Genomic DNA, 23703 nt, shown 5'->3' on the forward strand with positions numbered 1-23703 from the left:
TGTAATAGAGGCTGATAGAACTAAGGGTGCTCCATGAAATAGCATAAACAAGGGGGAATGTTTTAAGACTGAAAAGCGTCCTAGATATGATGCTGAATAACACGACCATAATATTTTAAAGCAGACGAGAACATGTCAAAACTAGTCCGTGTGCTTCAAGAAAAAGCAGAGCCTGTACTAGAACATGAAGAACTTAAGAGATCACAGGAAAGCCACAACCATGACTACGTAGTGTGAAAGCAGTAAGTAAAATTTTAAAAGAATCAAGATTATTTTTGTTAGAAAACTCTTAGGAGGCAATACACATAATACCCATGTATCACGATACAGGAATTCTTAGCAAATAACTAAAAATAGTTACCAGCTTTAGGTATTACGAGCAGCGTTGTTACGGATCCAAGGCATGTAGAAAACTGTTTCTGTCAAAAGGCTAAATTCTGAAGCCATTCTTGGTGAATCTCAAGGTGCCACTTTAGAAGTATTTACAAGTCAAATGCCATCTCTTTAGGATGTCCCCAAATGTGTTGCTCCCTGAAGAGACAGGAGGACGGTTCAGATGTCCTTCCATTCAGAAAAAGAGACCTGTTCACTATGATCAAGCCTCACATCACGTTTCGGTTCTACACATCTGTTCTATTACTGTTACCCTGGTTGTTTTAGAAGTCAGTAAAAATGTCTATGCTTGGTTTTTCCCTTAATGTTTTTTCATCTTAACTCTTATGTTAGTCTACACAGCCAAGAAACTTGCTCAGAATATACTATCAATATATGTATTATTTTTATTAAGGTATGAGGGGATTGAAGTATCACTTTGACAATTATCAGTCAGCATAGATTTGAAAACTGGTTGCTCACCTCACACTCAGGAATATCCTTTCACAAACTCTTAAGTTTCTAAGTTGACACTGTTTGGATGAATTTGATGGTTATGTTGCTATGAGATCAATGATGAAATTCTCAGCAACATTATTTGGCAAGCATTGCACCCTGGATTTTTTCCCCCAACGTTTTATTATAAAATTTTTCAAACATAAAAAAGTTAAAATTTTACAGTGTACTCACCACCCAGATGCTAGTTAGCATTATGCTTTATCACATACCTATCCATCTATCAATCCATCAATCCAGATTATTTTTGATGCATTTTAAATCTCAGAAATCTACACACTTCCTACTAAATACTTTAGCATACATATCATTAACTAGAATTCAATGTTTGCTTACATTTTTACTTTTATGTAAAATTAGCATACAGTGAAATGCATAAATCTTAAGTGTGTATCTGCTGGATTTCGGCAAATGCATACAGTGCTATCAAGATATAAAATGTTACCAGAAAATTCCCATATGGCCATTCCAGTCAGTCCTTTTTCCCCCCGCCCCCTGTCCCCACAAGCATCCTCTTCTTTATTCTACTGTAAATCAGATTTGTGCATTCTAGATCTTTGTATAAGTAGAGTCACACAGCATGTACTCTTAGAAGCCTTCTTCATTTACTATGTTTTGGAGATTTATCCATGTGGTTGAGTGTATCAATAGTTCGTTCCTTTTTTATTGCTGAGAAGTATTCCATTCTATGACTATATTACAGTTTATTTATTCACGTCCCTATTTATAAATACTTGGGCAGTTTCCAGTATTGGCAATTATGAATGAAGCTGCTATGATTATTCTTAACGAAAGTCTTACGTGAACATAATCTTTCATTTCTCTTGAACACCTAGGATTAGAATTTCTGTGTCACAGGGTAGTTTTAAAAGAAACTGCCATACCTTTTTTCATTGTGGTTGTGCTGTGTCCTGGATTTTCACCATATTTTGAATGTGTAGAAAGGTGTAAACTATTTTTATGACCCATATTTGAAGTATTAGAAGTGGGTTTGGGATAGAAATGGCATTCTTCACGGTTGGCAGTTGGTGTTGAGGGAAGCAAATGCCTGTCTGCCTGAAACAGCTCCCCAAATGGTTCCTATCCCTGGAATTTTAGAATTAATTTAATTCCTTGAAAGATTAAAGTACTTACCCAAGCATGGTGATATATTAACTAGAAGAAACAGCATTAGTTTATGTTACTAACTTTTTCCACCCGTTTTCAGTAGGTAAAATAAGACTGATAACTGAAAAGATTCTGTTCAATGGCGGTAGTAAAGAACATGTACTACTAGTCATTCCCAGGTACAGCAGTGTGAGAGAGAACCATCTGGACAGGAAAATCCCCCAAATGGTGGTCAAGAAACCAGAAAACGGGGTGGGGAGAATTCTACCTCACAGTTGTGCATAGGGGATAGCTATGTTTTTGCAGGACATTTTAGCCTTTACAAATCATATTTTCAATATTGTCTTTTTATTCTGTACCACCCAGCTATAGTTATTTCACACCCCAGTGACTTTTATCCCCTTTGTCTTACCCTTCCTGCCTGTTCTGTTACATATAGTGGTTACCTGTATAAGGCTATAAAATTATAATCATATGTATGTTTCCAGTGCTTGTGTTCAAAGATATTTATGTATGATTCATCCAGTCTTTCCTATTTGATTTTTAAGGGTTGGGATATTTGGCTTCTACTGTAAATCCTTATAATGTTCCACACACATTGTAAATGTAATAAAAATGTTAAAAACTATAATTCATGGCAACAGATTTTGATATGTATTTCTTCGTATGTTATCACTTTGGACAATAAATTTGGTTTCTGTTAATAAAGATTGTTCATCCCATCTAGGGAGAATTAAGTCATACTGGTCTGTATAACATAATCTGATGAATTCTGCATTTCTGAATCTATTCAAATTAGTTTTTTAACTTTAAATTTTTTCTAGCAATATTCTCTGAAATCTTTGATTAAAACAAAAATGTAACTCTTTTATTCTGAAATAATCTGGAGTCTTAGAAGACAGAGGCTAAGCACACTTTCCCTTGTGCTTCTCCTTCCCTTGTCAATAGCCCCCATCCTACCTTCCCACAGGCTTAGCACAGAAACTCAGGGCTTTCTCTAAGTCCTACTTTGTCAGAAGTTGTTAGGTTCTCATCACAGTAGGTAGTAGTTAAATTTGTTCCTACCAAGAAGTCCTTTTTTTTTTTTTTAATTTTTATCTTTGGCTATGTTGGGTCTTAGTTGCGGCACACGGGCTCTTCACTGCAGCTCACGGGCTTCTCTCTACTTGTGGCATCCTGGTTTTCTCTAGTTGTGGTGTGCAGGCTCCAGGGCACGTGGGCTCTGTAGTTTGCAGCAAGCAGGCTCTCTAGTTGAGGTGTGCGAGCTCAGTAGTTGTGCCGTGCAGGCTTAGTTACCCTGGGGCATGTGGGATCTTAGTTCCCTGACCAGGGATCGAGCCCACGTTCCCTGCATTGGAAGGCGGATTCTTTGCCACTGGACCACCAGGGAAGTCCCTCAAGAAGTCCATTTTTAAGACTGAAAAGGCGAATGTGTATTTGGGGCTGGGGAATGCATATTAGAACAAAGTTAACTGTATTTTAAAATAACACAATTAATCATATTATGCTATACATAGTAGCAGCTCCAGAATGGCTACCAGGAGTTTAGAGTTGCCAGAATTTGGAAGTTGGCATGCCTTATACCTTGTGCAATTAAGTTAGGTACATTTGAGTGACAGTTCAACATACAAGCAAAATACATGTATGAAAAAGAATGTACCTTTATTATTAATATTTTCATTTTACTAGCTATAGTATCCACCCACATCTCTAGATTTCCCATTAGACACATGTATCCACAAAGTTGTTCCACCTTCTGCATAAAATCTACCCAAAAGTATTCTCATAAGCATAAACTCTTATGTGAAAGTTAAAATAAGCACAAAAAATACCCAGTTTTTGCCAGGACCAAGAGGAAGAGAATTACAGTGACAGGAAGAAGTCAAAAAAGTATCTAAAAAACAACAGGTGGAAAAACTGGAAAAGAAGTGAACAGTAAGGATAAAAGTTAGTTTGTAACCATGATTAAATAAAATGTAATGGTTAGTAAATCATACTCCCTTATTAAATAGCCTTGCACTGCACCAAACTGTAACTTAGCTGTCTTTGGAATTTTAACTTCCACTTAAAGAGTCTAATCTTGAAAAGATTTAATTATAAATATGTTTATAAGAATAAAAAATTGCAAACAGTCCAAAGGTTTGAATAAGCTTATTCTGTAAGGTTAAAGTATTATGTTGTTACAGAAGTATGTTTTTTGAAATTGGTAAAAGTCTATTGAAAAGAAAGATATTTATGGTATATTATTGGGTGAAAACATACAGGTTCCAAAACTATAGAAATATTATTCCATTTTAAAAATAAAAATAACTTTTTAGAACTTGAATAAGTTATCTTTGAGGTGTGGAATTAATAGGTCATCATAATTTTCTTACGTTTGTTACTTTCTGATTTTTTTTGTTAAAATGGGTATTTTTAAAGAGCTTCTAAATATTAAATGCCTAGCAAGTATTAGTAAGTATATTCTGAAATATCTGTTGAAACAAAGGTGAAGTAGGAAAAAAAATATGAAAATCTGGGGGGATAGAATTTTAAAACTGAATATACCTTTTTTATTTTCACAATGCTACAAAAAGTAAATCTCATTGAAGTCTTAATATCTCAGATATGTAGAAGATAACATCATGGGTTTAAATACCTTGAGAAAACAATGTGCATTTAAATCTGCTTACATCCCTCTCTTCAGGTCTATTTCAAACAAATTATTTTGTATCGGACAAAGATCCATTTTAAGAATGGATAAGCAAAGAAAATACTCTGAAGATTTCAATGATAACTCTGTTGCTGCAGGTTGATGCTAATGAAGCCATGCCTGTATTGGAAGGGTCAAGTACCTCAATCCCAGGATGATGCGTTCCTCCAAATCCCTGAAGATAAGTAATATTGCCAGTGTCTATCCTTAGTCAAAATAAAGTCTGGGAGGGAACATGAAAGAGTCAGCAGCAACCTTTGACTTTCCTTTCTTTCTAATCTGTTTTATTCTTGTATCTAGAACACTCTCAGAATAGGACTATTTGCTCTACCCACTTGTCTACACAGTTGAATCTTCGGGGAAGTCCTGCAGTGATGACAGGACCAGGCTTTCCTAGAGTATTCTTTTAGAACTGGGGACATATTTTCCTACCAAAACGATTAAAATTCAATTGGTCTTCTTCAGCTACATTGTGGATTAAGTAAATTACTCTGTTGGATGACCTAGAGACTTAGTATTAATATTATTGTATGTTGCAATTTATGAACAACTGACCTACCAGTAGATTTTTAGAACATATCTCATTCATTAGTTGGAAACTGAGTGATGATTGTGGTCAACTGTCCCTTTTTGCTTTATTCTTTAAAATTCTGTTTAAATATAAGAATAAAGTATAGTTATTGTTTTTAAAAAGTACCCTAGGAAATAGAGAAAAATATTAAAAATTAAAAATTGCCCATAATTTGTCAATGCAGAAAATATAGTTTATATTTGATGCATTTCCTTTGTATTTTACCTAACAATATTATACAATTATTCAACTTTATTTTCTGCTTTTTACAGTCATTGTAACATAAAAATTTCCCTTTATTAATTTTTTTCCAGTGCAAGTCAATAGCTGTGTAATAGTCAATGATAAGTAGATACCATAATTTAACTATTATTACTGTTAAGCAAAACATTTTAGTTCATTCCTTCTTTTTCTTTCTTTCTTTCTTAATGCTTTGATAAGTAATGCTGCAGTCAACATTCTTGTATTTAACTGTTATTGCGTCTATCCTTGAGATTGATTTCTTGAAGTGGAAGTACTGGATTGGAATGTATCCATATTTTAGGACTTTTGATAGCTATGATTAAATTGCTTTCCAGAAGCAAATTTATGGTTCCCATCAAAAGCTAGCATGCCCATTTCATGGCACTCCTTCCATCACGAAGTGTTATTTATTAAAAGTCTTTGCAAATTTTTGAAAAAAGCATTTTATTTACATTTCTTTAACTGCCAGTGAGGCTGAAAATAATTTAATAATTTGGTATTATTTATTGTGTTTCCCCTTGACGATTTGCTGGTTATTATTTTTGTGTACTTTTCCTCTGGAGTCTTAGCCTTTTTTCTTATTTGTTTGTAGAAGTTTTTTAATAATCCTTTATCATATTTGGAGCAGTATTGTTCCTAGTTTGTCATTTTTTTTTAATCTTCATGAATTTTGGTGATGTTAGTGTGTTTATTTTTATGGTGAAATCTATTAACCAATCTTCTTTTTGATTTCTTACATTGCCTTAAAGCTTAAGTCCTGCTCCTTCAGCTTAAATTTTGTTCCTCTTGTACAGTTTTAATTTTTCACTTTTAAATACAAAAGAATTGGCACATTATATGAGATAATGATCTAATATGATAGATTTTTCCGAACATCAAATGTTATCAACATTACTTATTGAATAATCTATCTCTCCCATTAATTTCTGATACTCCCTTGAAAATAAGTTCTTAAGTTTCCTGGCCTGCTTCTGGGCTTGCTGTTCTGTCTACTGATTGGTGTAGCTATTCTTTTGCCAGTACCACACTGCTTTTAGGACTGCTTTCAAAACAAAACAGAGATCAAAATTTCTATTTAATAGCATAACATAGAAGCAGCTCTTTTGTACTGAAAGAATTTTTTTGTGTAGCATAAGTAAATGAAGAAAAAAATCCCTGGATGAGTATAGGTGTCAGCAGATTTAAAGGAATGAAGAGAAAAGGTTATATGCTTAAAGATGATTAAGACAAAAGACGAAGGGAAGTGAAGAAGCAGTAGCTGTAGATTGTATTACTTGAATGGGCACAGTATACAGCATGGAGAGAGAGAACAAGATTGGTATGCAGAATGCAGAGAAGAAAAAGTATAAGAGAGAAGTACAAAACAACCAGAAAATAGTGAAAATGGAAGGGTAGGAGAAAATGGAGAAACAACATGAAGTTTTGCAAGAAGAGGAGAATAATTGTAGTATTACAGTATAAATATATAAAGTATATTTATAGTAGAATATTTCCATATAAAGTGTAAAGCACACACATAACAAGGCCCAACCCATGGGGTAAATAAAGATGTACAAGAATAGCATGTTGTATCAACATTAATGACAGATGAAATAGACTGAAACAAGAACCCAGGTCCCCAGACTAGCAAACCACAACCAATTCTCTCTTGTGGTCAGATTGATGGTAAAAAGAATTTGCAAGTGTAGCGCTTACCTGGAAATTATTAATATACAGTTGACCCTTGAACAATATGCATGTTAGGGGCACCAACCCTCTGCTGCAGTTGAAAATCCTCATATAATTTTACAGTCAGCCCTCCATATGTACAGTTCCACATCTGTGGATTCAACCAAGTGCTGACTTTGTAATACTGTAGTACATATTTATTGAAAAAAAATTCACATGTAAGTGGACTCATGTAGTTCAAACCCATGTTGTTTATGGGTTAGCTGTATAATTTTTCAATTTGTAAGTTTGCTTTGGAGTTATACAAGCTTTGGCTCTACAGTCTAGAGCCAGTGGTTAATAGTCTTGTTTTTGGTGTTGGGTTGACATGAGTTAAGCCATATTAACCTCATAATCTTGGATAAGTTATTTAATGTATCTAGGTCAGTTTCCCTAATAAAATGAGATTAACAATAGGAAATACCTGAAAGTGTTTCTCTGGTAATTATATGAAATCATAAACTCTTTCATAGGAGGTTAGCTGGCACATGAGCAGTGCCCTATATTGAAATTTTTTTCTGTGAGCTTCCTAGACTGCAAATTCCTTGAGGGCAAAGACCCCATGGGTCTCCTTCCCATTGTTTTGCTGGTGCCTAAATCAATGCCTGGAACATCAGAAGTGCTTTGTTGAAAAAATAAATGAATATTTGCATGGAATCTAATATGCCATCAAGTTTTTGTTGTGTTTTGTTTTTAACCCATTTGACCATTTTACAGGGCTTTTCTCTAAGGGATACAAGTGTGATGATAGGGGAGAGAGAGAGGACAAGACCACAGGTTTGCGTTCTGAGGGTCTACTCTCTGAATGTAAAAATGCCATCTTTTCTTGTCAAGAGACTCCTCTCAATGCAGCTTCATCTAAAAGGAGCCATAGTTTAAGTCAGCATCAACTAACACGTTAGATTACGAACCCCCTGATGGGAAATGGTTAATAACCAGGTAAGGGCAGGAGTGGATGGCACTGAGGCAAGGGGCCCATGGCAGAGGAGACCAGGAAGGAGCAGAGACTGTGAGGCTACAAAAACAGGTACAAAGACCTCTGCCTTGCAATTCCCCATGAGCTGGTCTGCCTGTTATATTCTGCAAAATTTTCACATCCAAATATACTTAGGAGATGGAATTCTGGGGAGAGATTCTAAATAAAATACACCCTCTTCATTATTATTCTGGAGCATACATTCTGAACCAAAAAGCTTCCTTCCAATTCCTTAATCTCAAAGTTCTGTTTTTAAAGAAATGAGTTTGAATTCATACTTCAGTTTGATTAAAATGTGCCTTTGCTTCAGCCGTGTTACTTTTCCAGGCCTCCTGACAGCCATGAAGGAGAAAATTAAGGAAACTGTCCAAATACATAACTCATATGTCCTCAAACCTAACCAGTCTGTGGATGCTAATGGTGAGAGGGGATATCAAATTTCCTGAATTGAGTAATAACTCAAATTAACCATATTATTTGTTCTACCACCTGTTTGACCTGGACTGTTTGGCCCATTCAGTCAAATCTCCCTGTGACCTATGGGTGGCTGATGATACAGCCAAATCACCCTCCTGTCTTGTCCAGGTATCTATAAACCAAAGTAGACAAAAGTGATTTTAAAAGTAGGAAGAAGACGGGCTTCCCTGGTGGTGCAGTGGTTGAGAATCTGCCTGCTAATGCAGGGGACACGGGTTTGAGCCCTGGTCTGGGAGGATCCCACATGCCGCGGAGCAACTGGGCCCGTGAGCCACAACTACTGAGCCTGCGCGTCTGGAGCCTGTGCTCCGCAACGAGGCCGCGATAGTGAGAGGCCCGCGCCCTGCGATGAAGAGTAGCCCCCGCTTGCCACAACTAGAGAAAGCCCTCACACAGAAACGAAGACCCAACACAGCCAAAATAAAAAAAAAGAAAAAGAAAAACATAGGTCTAAATGGAAAAAAAATGTAAATTAAAAAAAAAAGTAGGAATAAGAATCTCCTGAACAACCAATGAGTCAAAGAAGAAATCAAGAAGGAAATTTTTAAATGCCCTAAAAAAAAAAAAAGTGGAATCACAACATGCCAAAATCTATAGGATACTGCAAAAAACACTTTAAGAAAACTATAGGGCAGTATCCCTGATGAATATAAATGCAAGAAGAGAGGGTTCAAGGTGGCAGCATAGGAAGATCCTGAACTCACCTCCTCCCAATGGACACAACAAATCTACAACTACATATGGAATAATTCCCTCAGAAAGTTACCTGAAAACTGAATGGGCAGAGCCTCCACAACACAGGATAAAAGGACAGCATTGAGACAGGTAGGAGGACTGAGATAAGGTCTCACCAAGGGGAAAAAACCACACCTCAGCCACAGCAGTCCACAATCAGGAGGGATCACAACATTATGGATCCTTTCCATGAGGAGTGAGGGATTTGAGTTCCACACTAGGCATCTCAACCCTTAAATCCTGCACCAGAGAAATGAGCCCCCAAAGCACGTTTGGCTTTGAAAACCAACAGGGAGTATGTCCAAGAAAACTATAGACTGCAGAGAATGGAAAACTCACTCTTAAGGGGCCTACCTGCAGACTCACTCAACTTGAAAACCATCACCAAAAAAATTTAAAAAAAACCACCAGATTGAAAAGTGCATGGATCATAGGTGAAGGGGACCCACTTACTATCTTGAAGCATCTGCCAGAGAGACAGGAACCAGTTGGAATTCTCCCTGCAGACATTTTTACAACCTCAGGTTACCTTGCTAATGCAGCACTGGCAGGCAAATTTTGAAATTCTCCCTCTAACCTGTTAGTGCCAGTAGGCATGCCCCACTGAGAGCATCACCCACCTCTGCACCTCAGCTAGTCCTCTCAGCCAGCCAACCAGTAGCCCCACCTACCATCAAGTGCAGCAGCCATGGCTGGACCCCGTAGCTTGTCTGGGAGCCAGCACCACTCACCAGTGCATCACAGCAGCAGCTGTGGCTCCACCACAACAAGAAGGCAAACAGAGCCTTCAGAGAGGACACCCTTTGAGCACCAGGCTCTGGTGTACAGGCAGGATTGTACCTCTGAGCCCCACAGGACATCTCCTAAATAAAGCCACTCCTTCAAGACTGGAAGAGATTGCAGATTTACTTAATACACAGAAAGAAACACAGAGAATTACACAAAATGAGAAGACAGAGGAATATGTTACAATAGAAAGAACAAGAGAAAACCTCAGGAAAAAAGACCTTAAAAAAGACCTAAACAAAATGAAAATAAGCAATTTACCTGATAAAGTGTTCAAAGTTATGGTCATAAAGATACTCACTAGACTCAGGGAAAAAGTGGATTAACACAGTGAGAACTACAATAAAGATATAGAAAATATAAGAAAATACCAAACGGAAGTTAAAACTGAACTGAATAATACACCAGACTGGTTCAACAGCAGACTGGATGAGGTAGAAGAACAAATGAGCAAGCTGGAAGACAAAGCAGTGGAACTCAACCAGATAGAGCAGCAAAATGAAAAAAAGAATTTTAAAAAGCAAAGATACCTTAAGGGACCTTTGGAACAACATCAAGAGGAATAACATCCACATTATAGGGGTTCTAGAAGAAGAGAGAAATGATCAGAAGACTCAGTTGAGGAATTAGTGGCCAAAAACTTTCATAATCCAGGAAAGGAAACAGACATCCAGGTTCAGGAATCCAAGAAAGTTCCAAATTAGATGAACCCAAAGCAAAACACACCAAGACACATTATAATTAAAATGGTAAAAGTTAAGGATAAAGAGAGAATCCTAAAAGCAGCCAGAGAAAAACAACTTATATACAAGGGAAATCTCATAAGGCTATCAGCAGATTTTTCAGTAGAAACTTTACGGGCCACAAGGGAGTGACATGACATATTCAAAGTGCTGAGAGAAAAAACAGTCCAACCAAGAATTCTCTACCCAGCAAGGCTGTCATTCAGAATTGAAGGAAAGATAGTTTACCAGATAAGCAAAAGCTAAAGAAGTTCATTACCACTAAACTGGCCTTATAAGAAATGTTGAAGCAAAAAATAAATGGCACTAATTAATAATTAGAAAACATACAAAAGTAAAAATCTCACTGGAAAAGATAAATATATAATAAAGATAGTGGATCAGTCACTTTTAAGGCAAGCATGAGGCTTAAAAGACAAAATAGTAAAATTAACCAGAATTATAATAATTAGTTAAGGGATGCATGAAATAAAAAATGTAAAATGTGTCATCAAAAGTATAAAATGGGGGGGTAATAAAAAGGTAATGCTTTGGGAAATGTTCAAATTTAAGTTGCTACCAACTTAAAACAGGCTACAATTTACATAGGGTGTTATATATAAACTTCACAGTAACCACAAGGAAAAAAACCTATAGTAAATACACAACAGAAAATGAGAAAGAAATCTAAACATAACACTGAAAAAACCACCAAAACACAAGAGAAGAGAGAAACAGAAAGGAACTATGAAAATAGTGAGAAAATAATGAACAAAATGGCAATAAGTGTATACCTATCAATAATTACTTTTAAGTGTAAATTCACCAGTCAAAAGATATAGCATGGTTGAATAGATTAAAAAAGATCCATCTATATGCTGCCTACCAGAGATTCACTTCAGAAGAAAGGACACACACAAACTGAAAGTGAAGGAATAGAAAAGATATTCCATGCAAATGGAAATAAGAAGAAAGCTTGAGTACCCATACTCATATCAGACAAAATAGACTTCAAAACAAAGATTGTAATAAAAGACAAAGAAGGGTATTACATAATGATAAAGGAGTCAATGCAGCAGAAGATATAACATTTATAAATGTATATGCACTCAACACCAAGAGGAACACCAAGATATATAAAGCAAATATTAATGGAATTAAAGGGAGAAATTGAAAGCAATACAATAATGGTAGGGAGCTTTAACACCTCACTTACATCAATAGATAGATCCTTCAGACAGAAAATCAATAAGAAAACATTGGATTTAAATTACACATCAGACCAGATATATACAGATCATTCCATCCAAAGACAGAATACATATTCTTCTCAAGTGTACGTAGAATGTTCTCTAGGCTAGATCATGTATTAGGTCACAGAATAAGTCTCAATAAATTCAAAAAGATTGAAATCATATCAAGCATATTCTGCAACCCCAATGTTATAAAACTAGGAATCAATCATGAGAAAAATAAAACCAGGAAAAACCACAAAATAGGTTAATCAACATGCTACTGAACAACCAATGGGTCATCAAAGAAATTAAAGGAGAAATAAAAAAATACCTAGAGACAAATGAAAACAAATTCAGTATACCAAAATCTATGGGATGCAGCAAAAGCGTATCTAAGAGGGAAGTTCAAAACAATACAGGTTGACCTCAAGAAACAAGAAAAATCCCAAATAAACAATTTAACTTAACACCTAGAAGAACTAGAAGAAGAAGAACGAACAAAGCCCAAAATTATTGGAAGAAAGGGATAATAAAGATCAGAGCAGAAATAGAGAGTGAAAAAATTTAGAAAAGCTCAACAAACTGAGAGCTGCTTTCTTTGAAAAGATAAACAGAATTGACAAACCTTTTGCGAGCCAAACCAAGAAAAAAAAGAGAGGGCCCAAATAAATAAAATCAGAAATGAAAGAGAAGTTACAATTGATACCACAGCAATACAAAGAATCACAAGAGACTACTATGAAAAATTATATGCCAACAAACTGGGCAATCTAGAATAAATGGATAAATTCCTAGAAATACACATTTTTCCAAAACTGAATCATAAGCGAATAGAAAATCTGAGCAGGCCAATGACTAATGTTGAAATTGAATCAGTAATCAAAAATGTCCCAGCAGGGCTTCCCTGGTGGCGCAGTGGTTGAGAGTCCGCCTGCCGATGCAGGGGACACGGGTTCATGCCCCGGTCTGGGAGGATCCCACGTGCCGCGGAGCGGCTGGGCCCGTGAGCCATGGCCATTGAGCCTGCGCGTCCGGAGCCTGTGCTCCGCAATGGGAGAGGCCACAACAGTGAGAGGCCCATGTACCGCAAAAAATAAATAAATAAAAATAAATAAATAAATTAAAATGTCCCAGCAAACAGAATTCCAGGACCAGACAGCTTCACAGGAGAATTCTACCAAAGATGTAAAGAAGAGTTAATACCTCTCCTTCTCAAACTATACCAGAAAATTGAAAAGGAGGGAAAGCTTCCAAACACATTTTACAAAGGCAGCATTACCCAGATATCAAGACAAGGACACCACAAAGAAAATTGCAGACCAGTATCCCTGATGAACGTAAATGCATAAATCCTCAACAAAACATTAGCAAATCAAAGCCAACAATACATTAAAAGGATTATACGCCACCCTCTAGTGGAATTTAAATTCCAAGGAGGCAAGGATGTGTCAAGATCTGCAACTCAATCCATGTGATACATAACATTAACAAAATGAAGGATAAAATTTATATAATCATCTCAATAGATGCATAAAATTCAATATCCATTTGTGATAAAAACTCTCAACAAGGTGGGTATAGAGGGACCATACCTCAATATAATAAAAGTCATATATGACAAACTCACAGATAACATCATACTCAACAGTGAAAAGCTCAAAGTGAAAGGAAGAAGTAAAACTGTTACTATTTGCAGATATTTGCAGATTTAAAAAATGGGTAGAAAAATAAAAAAATAAAAAATGGGTTGAGCATATGAATAGACATTTTTTCAAAGAAGACATACAGATGGCCAACATCACTAATTATTAGGGAAATGTAAATCAAAACCACAGTGAGATACCACCTCACACCTGTTAAAATGGCTATTATTGGGCTTCTCTGGTGGCGCAGTGGTTGAGAGTCTGCCTGCCGATGCAGGGGACGCGGGTTCGTGCCCCGGTCCGGGAGGATCCCACATGCTGCGGAGCGGCTGGGCCTGTGAGCCATGGCCGCTGAGCCTGCGCATCCGGAGCCTGTGCTCCACAACAGGAGAAGCCACAACAGTGAGAGGCCCGCGTACCACAGAAAATAAATAAATAAAATAAAATAAAATGGCTATTATCAAAAAGACAAGAAATAACAGATGTTGGAGAGGATGTGAGGAAAAGGGAACCCTCATACACTGTTTTCTACTATGGAGGATGGTATGGAGAGCCCTCAAAAATTAAGAATAGAACTACCATATAGTCCAACTATTCCACTGCTGGGTATTTATCTGAGGAACATGAGAACACTAATTTGAAAAGATACATGCACCCCTATGTTCATTGCAGCATTATTTATAATAGCCAAGATATAGAAACAACCTAAGTGTTCATCAATGGATGAATGAATAAAGAAGATGTGTGTATATATACATACATACACACAATGGAATACTACTTAGCCATAAAAAAATAATGAAATCCTGCCATTTGTGACAACATTTGAAGGTATTATGCTATGTGAAATAAGTCAGATGGAGAAACACAAATACCATATCATTTCACTAATATGTGGGATCTATAAAAAAACAAAGCAAATGAACAAACAAAATAAAACAAAAAACTCACAGATACAGAGATCAGATTAGTAGTTATCAGAGGGGAAGGGGGTTGGGGAGTGGGCAAAGTAGGGGTAGAGGGTCACACTTGTATGGTGAAGAATGGTAACTAGACTTGTGGTCATGATCACTTTGCAGTATATACAGATGCTGGATTATAATACTGTACACCTGAAATTTATATAATAATAAAAATATGCATTTAAATGCAAAAATTCTAAATAAAATATTAGCAAACTGAATTCAAGAGCACATTAAAAGGATCATACATAATGATCAAGCAGGATTTATCTCTGGAATGCAAGAAATTTCAACCTATACAAATCAATAAATGTGATACACCACATTAATAGAATGAAAGATAAAAATCAAATGATTATCTCAATAGATGCAGAAAAAGCATTTGACAAAATGCAACATCCTTTCATGATAAAACCTGTCAACAAATTGAATGTAGAAGGACTATACCTCAACATAATAAAGGCCATATACAACAGGCCCACAGCTAACATAATAGTGGTGAAATGTTGAAATCTTTTCCTTTAAGTTCAGGAACAAGGCAAGGGTGCCCACTCTCACCAGTTTTATTCAACATAGTACTGGAAGTCTAACCAGAGCAATCAGGCAAGAAAATGAAAGAAAAAATATTTAAATTGGAAAGGAAGAAGTAAAATTGCCTTTGTTGCAGATGATATTATCTTATATACAGAAAGCCCTAATGACTCCACCAGAAAAACTATGAGAACTAATCAACAGATTTAGTAAATTTGCATGATATTAAATCAACATACAGAAATCAGTTGCATTTCTATACATGAACAACAACTTTGTTGTTCTGAAAAAAAAATTCCATTTACACTAGCATCAAAAATAATAAAACAGGGCTTCCCTGGTGGTGCAGTGATTGAGAGTCCGCCTGCCGATGCAGGGGACGCGGGTTCGTGCCCCGGTCCGGGAGGATCCCACATGCCGTGGAGCGGCTGGGCCCGTGGGCCATGGCCGCTGGGCCTGCGCGTCCGGAGCCTGTGCTCCACAACGGGAGAGGCCACAACAGTGAGAGGCACACGTACCGAAAAAAAAAAAAAATAATAATAATAATAATAAAACACTTAGGAGTAAACTTAACCAAGGAGGTGAAATATTTGTACACTGAAAACTACAAGATTTGATGAAAGAAATTGAAGGAGACACAAGAAAATGGTAAGATATGTGTTCATGGATCGGAAGAATTAATATTGTTAAAATGTCCACACTGCCCAAAGCCATCTGTAGATTCAATGCAATCCCTACCAAAATTTTAATGGCATATTTCACAGAACTAGAATAAACAACCCTAAAATTTGTATAACTCCAAAAGTCCCTGAATAGCTAAAGCAATCCTGAGAAAGAAGAACAAAGCCAGAGGCATCACATTTCCTGATTTCAAACTATACTACAAAGCTATAGTAATCAAAACAATGGACCAATGGCACAGAATTGAGAGCCCAGAAATAAACTGCCCCATATTTGACAAGGAATCTAAGAAGATTCAATGGGAAAATGATAGTCTCTTTATAGTTGATGTTGGGATAACTACATGCATAAAAATGAAATTGTACTCCTATCTTACACCCTTCACAAAAAGTGGCTCATAATGGACTAAAGACTTAAACATAAGATCTGAAACCATAAAAATCCTAAGAAAGCATAGGGAAAAAGCTCCTTGACATTGGTATTGGCAACAAATTTTAGGTATGGCACCAAAAAGCAATAATTTATAAGTGGGGTGACATCAAACTGAAAAGCTTCTGCACAGTGAAAGAAACAATAAACAAAATGAAAAGGCAACCTATGGAATGGGAGAAGTTATTTGCAAAGCATATGTCTGATAAGTGGTTAATATACAAAATATATAAAGAACTTATACAACTCAGTAGCAAAAAAAAAAAAAGAAACCCCAAAAAACTGATCCCATTAAAAAATAGAGGAACTGAATAGACATTTTTCCAAAGATGACATACAGATGGCCAACAGATACATGAAAGGATGTTCAACATCTCCAATCATTAGAGAAATGCAAATCAAAACTACAACGAGATATCACCTCACACCTGTTAGAATGGACATCATCAAAAAGATGAGATGACAAATGTTGGCATGGATCTGGAGAAGAGGGAACCCTTGTGCACTGTTGGTAGAAGTGGAAGTAATGCGGCCAATGGAAAACAGTATGGAGGGTCCTCAAAAAATTAAAAATAGAACTACCATATGATTCAGCAATCCCACTTCTGGGTGTATATATAAAGGAAATGAAACCAGGATATCAAAGATATCTTCACTCACATGTTTACTAAAGTATTATGCACAATAGCCAATATCAGGAAGAACCTAAGTGTCTGTCAATGGATGAATGGATAAAGGAGATGTGATATATATGGAATATTATTCTGCCATGAGAAAGAAGGAAATCCTGTCATTTACAACAACCTGATCGGACCTCAAGGGTGTTATGTTAAGTGAAATAAGTGAGACAGAGTAAGACAAATACTGTATGATATCACTTATATGTGGAATCTAAAAAAAAAGCCAAACTCACAGAAACAGAGAATAGAATGGTAGTTACCAGGGCTCAGAGATTGGGACAATGGATAGATGTTGGTTAAATTGTACAAACTTCCAGTTAGAAGATGAATTCTGGGGGTCTAATAATATATATATGTATATATATTAAATCAACACATTGTATACCTTAAACTTACACAATGGTGTATGTCAAGTGTATCGCAATAAGCCTGGAAAAAATAAATAGTTGGAATACTAACATTTCTAAGCCTAAAATTTGTGATACCTCAAAGTATCTTTAAACATCTCCACAGGAATATAAATATTTTCCCCAAACATCTTTTAAAACCTAATTAATATTACAACACAATTTTCTCCATGATATGCCATTGGCAAGAAGAAGGAAGTGATGGGTTAGTAATTTCACAGATTAGACCAGAGTGTGGTAGTTTAAAAGTTGGAAATCATTACATCAAAATATGTTCTGAAAAACTAGTGGAAAGGCCAAAGTTAGTGGATTCAGGTATTCAGGGAGTCAGCCCATGTTTAAACATGGTCATATATGCCTCTACTTTTTATCTGTATTAAATTTATCTATCTGACATAATCCAATGAAATGGCAAGTAAAGACAGACTGAATATTCAACATACTGGTAAATTTCAAAATGAATGCTCAAAACAGCTATTTCCCCTCCCCATGAATTTTTTTTCTTAAATATCAGTGAGGTACATGAGAAAAAGAAAATCCAAGGAAACCACGTCTTATTTTAATTATTTATATTTACACTTAGCTGTTTAAAGTATGGAGAAATTAATAAAATAGAATTAGGAATCTGAGAAGTTGAAAGTACATAAGATAGATTTTAAACAGACATTTGAAAAGCAGATACTTTCATGTTTTAAGTCCAAGAAAGATGAATATCAATGCATAATTCATACAAATGGCTAAACAAATCACTAAACAATCCTATAGTGTATGTTACTAAAGAATTGATTTCCATTCGTCTATGTGATAAATCCTTGATGTGATTTCATTTTAACAAGAGCAGAAAAAGAACTATGACACAAACCCAAATCAGTTTTATTATAATGTTAATTTACATCCATGCATAAAGGTGTTCTGTCTAATGATTGCTCACGTTGATTTGGAAAATTCTTTAAAAGCGTTCTTGTCATTTACAGGACATTTTAGTTTTGTATATTTCCTATGTTATAAAGCTTTTCTGGCCAAATTGCTTCATGTGTGTATTTTATCTTTAGTTGTCTAATAGGGAAAGCTGAGAATAGATATGTGGCTTTGTACTTCTGTTGTTGCCTTTTAAGGGTGGTTGGTGTAGTGTTCTGACTCAGAGGGCTCTGTCAGAGAACGCTCAACTTTTGCAGACTAGCTGGTTTGTATGGACATCTGTATAATTTTTCATCCAACATTAGGATAGAACTTACTCCCTGTGGCATTGGAGCAAGGGAGTAAGAGGGAAGTGGCTGGGTTCTAGACTCACTCACTTCATGAACTTGAATAAGCCATTTTAACTTCTCTAGCCTCAATTCTCCAACTCATATGGCAGAATTAACAGTCCTGCCTTGACTATAGTACAGTCATCCTTTGATACCCACAGGGGATTGCTTCCAGGACCTTCTGTGGGTACCAAAATCCACGGATGCTTAAGTCCCTTATATAAAAATCTTCAGATACAGAGGGCCAACTGTACAAGGTTGTTGAGAGGTCCAGCCAGATTAACTGGTTATAAATTTTACAAACCTAAAGGGATATAATGAGGATGGGGCTGATAAAGGAAATCAGGGCCCGTGTACAGCAGGTGCTCAAGAGACATTAGTGGTGAGGCCTTCAACTCACCCTGATAGCAGGAGCTTAAGGCAGGGACATGCCAGAGCAGAATCTAAACTCTGCATAAAGTAAATTGACTTTGCTTTTGAAGTCCTTCCTTTGTGAGAGTGGAATTTGTGATAGGAAACCGGTTTGCTCAGAGTGGTGTGAGTTGTATGGGGTGGGGCACAAACGACCTGCTACTTTTGTTTCCATTTTTGATTTCCAAATTTCTCTGAGTTTCTCTCATCTTGTTTCCTGCTTTTCCTAAAAGCCTGAGTATATGAATATCCTTTTTCCTGCAGGCGTTAGTAACTTCTTTATCCTTCCGGACATTCTCAACAATCATTGCCTTTCAGGTGGGTTCCACAACTAGGGTGAGTGATGTATTAACAAAAATGAAGATAACGATAGCAAGGGACTTCTTATGAATGCTGGTGTGAGGCATTCTTACTTGGACTGAGGATGCAGATCTCAAAAACCATACAGTAAGTTTTTAGAAACTCAGTTAAGTTTTTAAAAACATAATCTACCGGGGAATTCTATTAAAAAATGGCTTTGTCATTAAACTGTTGCCAATAAACTGTCAGTAAATGATGAAATATCACCTCATACAACTGAGAAAGCCCATTATAACACTATAAAGAGTCTTATTACGTATAATCATCTGCACACATATGTATATTATATACAAAATATATGCACATATACATTAAGTTCTTTAGGTCTTAGTATTTCTTAATAAAACGTCATTTAAAAAAAAGAAACTTTCTCTTTTTAATTCTTTGCATACTTCCTGCTTAGAATCCATGGATAACACCATCTTGTTGAGGTTATGTGATCTTTGTGTTCTTGAGTTTTATATTATTTTTCCTTCCTTGGCAAAAATTATAGCTGCATGGAGAAGTGGCAGCTCACCCTTAGTGTCACTGCTGGGTTCCCAAGCAGCTGGAAGGACTGCTGCTCTTTAGGCCTCCCTGGGAGTTACTCTGGGATGGAAATTCTCAGCCTCAACTGGAGTTTAGCAACAGTATGGAAAAACAAAAGAAGTGTAATTTTCCAAAATCAAGTTGACTAAGACTCTTGTCTTCTCATTTACTTACCCTCCCTTCTAAAGGGTAACTCTCAGGACACTTCATTATGTTAACTGGAATTATATCAGAGAAAGAACCCTGCTACACTGAAGCCTGGGTGCACAGCCCAATGCAGGCAGAAAGCCTTGTGAGTTTAAATTTTAAAAATAAACTTTCTACATGAAAGCTTTTCAGTGATTTTTTAAAAAAAATCTTTTCTGGCTTGAAGTATCATATACATCTCTCCCACTCAGAAAAGAAAGTTTTGCCAAATCAATCATAGCCACATTTGCTGATTATTTTAACTAAACTCTACACAAGTATTTGACAGTTTTCCAGATCATACATTGGTCTAAATAGAGAATTTTAGGAAAATATGTACATGATAGTTGAACAGATACTGCTGTCATTTCACACATCATTTTGGTAAACTATGGCTTAAAATTATAGTAAGTACAGCCATCTTTGATCTTTGACCACGCTAGGTATTCTTTGAACTTTCCCAAGTTTTGTTTTGCTTTGTTTTCCTTACTACTTATAGAAGGGAAATTTGCTGGATATTGAAGTTGCTTATTTATAATTACTCTCCTAGGTCTTATGGAGAAGCTAGGGATTTATGTCATTACATACATTTAATTGTAAGGAATTCTATGGCAGTCAATGTACACAGAATGTCAAATTGTTAAAAAAGAGTCATGATATTTCTTAAGTAAAACTTAAGTGTCTGTAGAGAAACATCCCAAAGGAGAATTGTACTGGCATTTGTGTTTTGGGTGCTACGGAATTCATCCTACCTCTGCTTTCACTCTTGACTCCTACAGTCTCTTCACCATGAAGAGCTTCTTTAACAATGTTAAGTCAAATGATGTCATTCCTTGGATGAAAACCTCACATTAATGTCCCCTCTCTCTCAGAATGAAATCCAAAGTCCTTACCTTGGCATAATAGCAGGGTTACCACATAATTTATCATCCAAACAGGACTCTTTAAAGAGTGGAAGGTGCCTTAAGAGTAATTTTGCCAGGGAAACAGATGTAAACCATGATTGTCCAAGCAAACCGGACCCCTACCTGGTAGATATCATGTTCTATCAGTGTCCTCTTCTTTCAATCCTCACTTAGCTCCAGCCACATTGACCTACTGGATGTTTTTCAGATATAGCAAGTGTGCCCAGCTACCTGGAATGTTCTTCCCTAAGATATCTGCATATCTTGCTCTTTTCAACTTAATCCTGGTCTCTACTCAAATCTCATCTCTTCAGGAGAACTTTCCTGACTCCTTCCTAAAGTAGTATCCCTCTTCCCCTGTTCACTGTCACCTTCTTACTCTGCCTTATTTTTCTTCATAACACTGATTACATCTTTACATCATTATATATGTATTCTTGTTTGTTTGTTTTCTAGTTGGTTGTGCCTCCCCCACCAGAAGGCAAGCTCCATCAGTGGATGAACTTTGTTTTGCTTATTGCTGTGTGCCTGGCATCTAGAACAGTGCCTCACACCTACTAGACATTTAATCATACTCAGTGAATGAACAAATGAATACCTACATAGAAGAATAAGTTGATGGCCAGAATGGAGGCTGTTTTAAGAGGAAAGAGCAGCTTCACTTTACTTATGGATGTTAAGTGACAGTGCTTGTAAACCAAGAAATAAATGAGAGGTGCCAGGAAGAGTATTACATAATACAAAGGATGAGTTAGGGAAAATTTTGTCTAAAGTGAATGGTTAAAGACGGTATTCTAGAGAAATGCTGACTCGTTGAGATTTTTTACCGTTTGATTATACTGAAATATTTCCTCCCTGGTAATGCATATTTTATGTCTCTCTAATATATTTCATCCATTTGGGTTGCCTACCAAGTGTTGTAATTCAACTTAATTTTAAAAAGTTATTTCAAATTTTGTGACAGTTACTAGATTTAGGAAATCCCTTAACAGATGTTGTCTTAGAAATGATCATGTATAACTATCCGAACACCACCTATGTGCCAGGCATTGAAGTGTTTTACAAATGTTATTTTATTTAATCCTCTCAACAAACCTATATGACATAGGTATTCCCATTATCTCCAATTTGCATTGAGGAAACTGAGGCACAGAGAGGTAAAGGCAGTCTGACTTCAGAGCCCCTAACCCATTGCCTTTGCCATTTTGTATGGTTTACTTTTTCTTGTTGTTTTGGAATCACTATCAGTTTATTATTCCTGTTAATCTCTGTATTCCAATAGAAATACCCTGAAAGTATCCCCTGATTTCTCTGTCAAATTCTAAATGTAACCTTTTGTGATTCAGCCTACTTAACCACTACCAGTTGTTTTCCCTTAGCTTTTATCACTGTGGATTTCTGTCTTGGTTATGTTTTTCATTGTTTATGGTCTTTTTTCACAGGAATGTCACCCTTTCGAGAGTAGAGACCTGTTTCGCTTACTGCTATATTCCTAATGTGTAAGTGCCTGGTATGTAGCAAATGCTCATAACTATTGGTTGCATGAGTAAATACTGAATGAGTGAATTGTATCAAAACTTTTTTCTATATGACTAATGTGATTCAATCAGTCAGCCAGTATTTATAAGCACTAATTCTGTGCCTAGTACTGTGCTCCATATATATACTAATACACACACACACACACACGTATTTATATATGTGTATGTGTGTATATAGTATTTGCTAAATGTCAGGTCCTCTTCTAAGTGCTTTACATAAAGCAACTCTTTTATTCTCTACGATAACCCCTTGAGGTGGTCTGCAAAGATTTAAAAAAAAAAAGACATTAAGATATAACTCCTTTATGTAAGGAGCCTTAAATCTAGTTAAGAAATAATACCAATGGAAGTGAAATAAATAGAAAACAATACAAGTTTATAATTCAAGGCAATTATTAAATTGTGAATTACAATTAAATTTTGAGGAAAGGGGAATATAAGTACGTATTTCAACTTTTAAAAGGAGTTGATTCTTTATCTTGGTCTTAAGCAATGGGAGGAATCGGATAGATGAAAGGAAGAAGACAATGATATTTCTGGATAGAATAACTGAATTAAGGTAGAGAACAAAGGTTAGCTATTAGTCACAATAGCTAACACATGGAAGCCACTCAAGTGTCCATCAGTGGCTGAAAGTATGAGCAAAATGTGGAATATATACACAAGGGAATATTATTCAGCCCTAAAAAGAAAGGAAATTCTGATATACACTACCACATGGATGAACCTTGAGGACATTATGCTAGATAAGATTAGTCAGTCACAAAAGGACAAATACTATATGATTCCACTTATGTGAGATACTTAGAGTAGTCAAAATCATAGAGACAAAAGTAGAATGGTGGTTGCCAGAGGTTTGGGGGAGTAGGGAATGGAATTATTGTCTAGTGCGTGTAGAGTTTCAGTTTTATAAGATTAAAAGAGTTATGGAGATAGATGGTGGTGATGGTTGTACAACATTATGAATATATTTAATATCACTGAAACTGTACACTTAAAAATAGTTAAGATGGTAAATTTTGTTATGTGTATTTTCCCACAATAAAGAAAAAT

At 36.0% G+C, this 23703-nt stretch overlaps 2 protein-coding genes across 4 annotated transcripts in view; both read left to right on the forward strand.

Moving 5' to 3' along the window:
• The window catches only part of SESTD1 (SEC14 and spectrin domain containing 1), a 145396-nt gene extending 140479 nt beyond the window's left edge, over positions 1-4917 (forward strand). Inside the window, exon 18 of the mRNA XM_067741363.1 lies at positions 4786-4917. Coding sequence (XP_067597464.1) covers positions 4786-4876 — 91 coding nt within the window. The 3' untranslated portion in view covers positions 4877-4917. The remainder of the gene's footprint in view (positions 1-4785) is intronic.
• Positions 4918-14814: 9897 nt separating this feature from the next.
• Positions 14815-23703, forward strand: part of CCDC141 (coiled-coil domain containing 141) — a 223846-nt gene continuing 214957 nt past the window's right edge. For all 3 annotated transcript variants that reach the window (XM_067741357.1, XM_067741358.1, XM_067741356.1), the window contains exons 1-2: positions 14815-19448; positions 22552-22619. The gene's annotated coding sequence lies outside the window, so the exon portion shown is untranslated. The remainder of the gene's footprint in view (positions 19449-22551; positions 22620-23703) is intronic.

The sequence above is a fragment of the Pseudorca crassidens genome, chromosome 6, assembly GCF_039906515.1.
Source record: "Pseudorca crassidens isolate mPseCra1 chromosome 6, mPseCra1.hap1, whole genome shotgun sequence".
NCBI classification, from domain to species: domain Eukaryota; kingdom Metazoa; phylum Chordata; class Mammalia; order Artiodactyla; family Delphinidae; genus Pseudorca; species Pseudorca crassidens.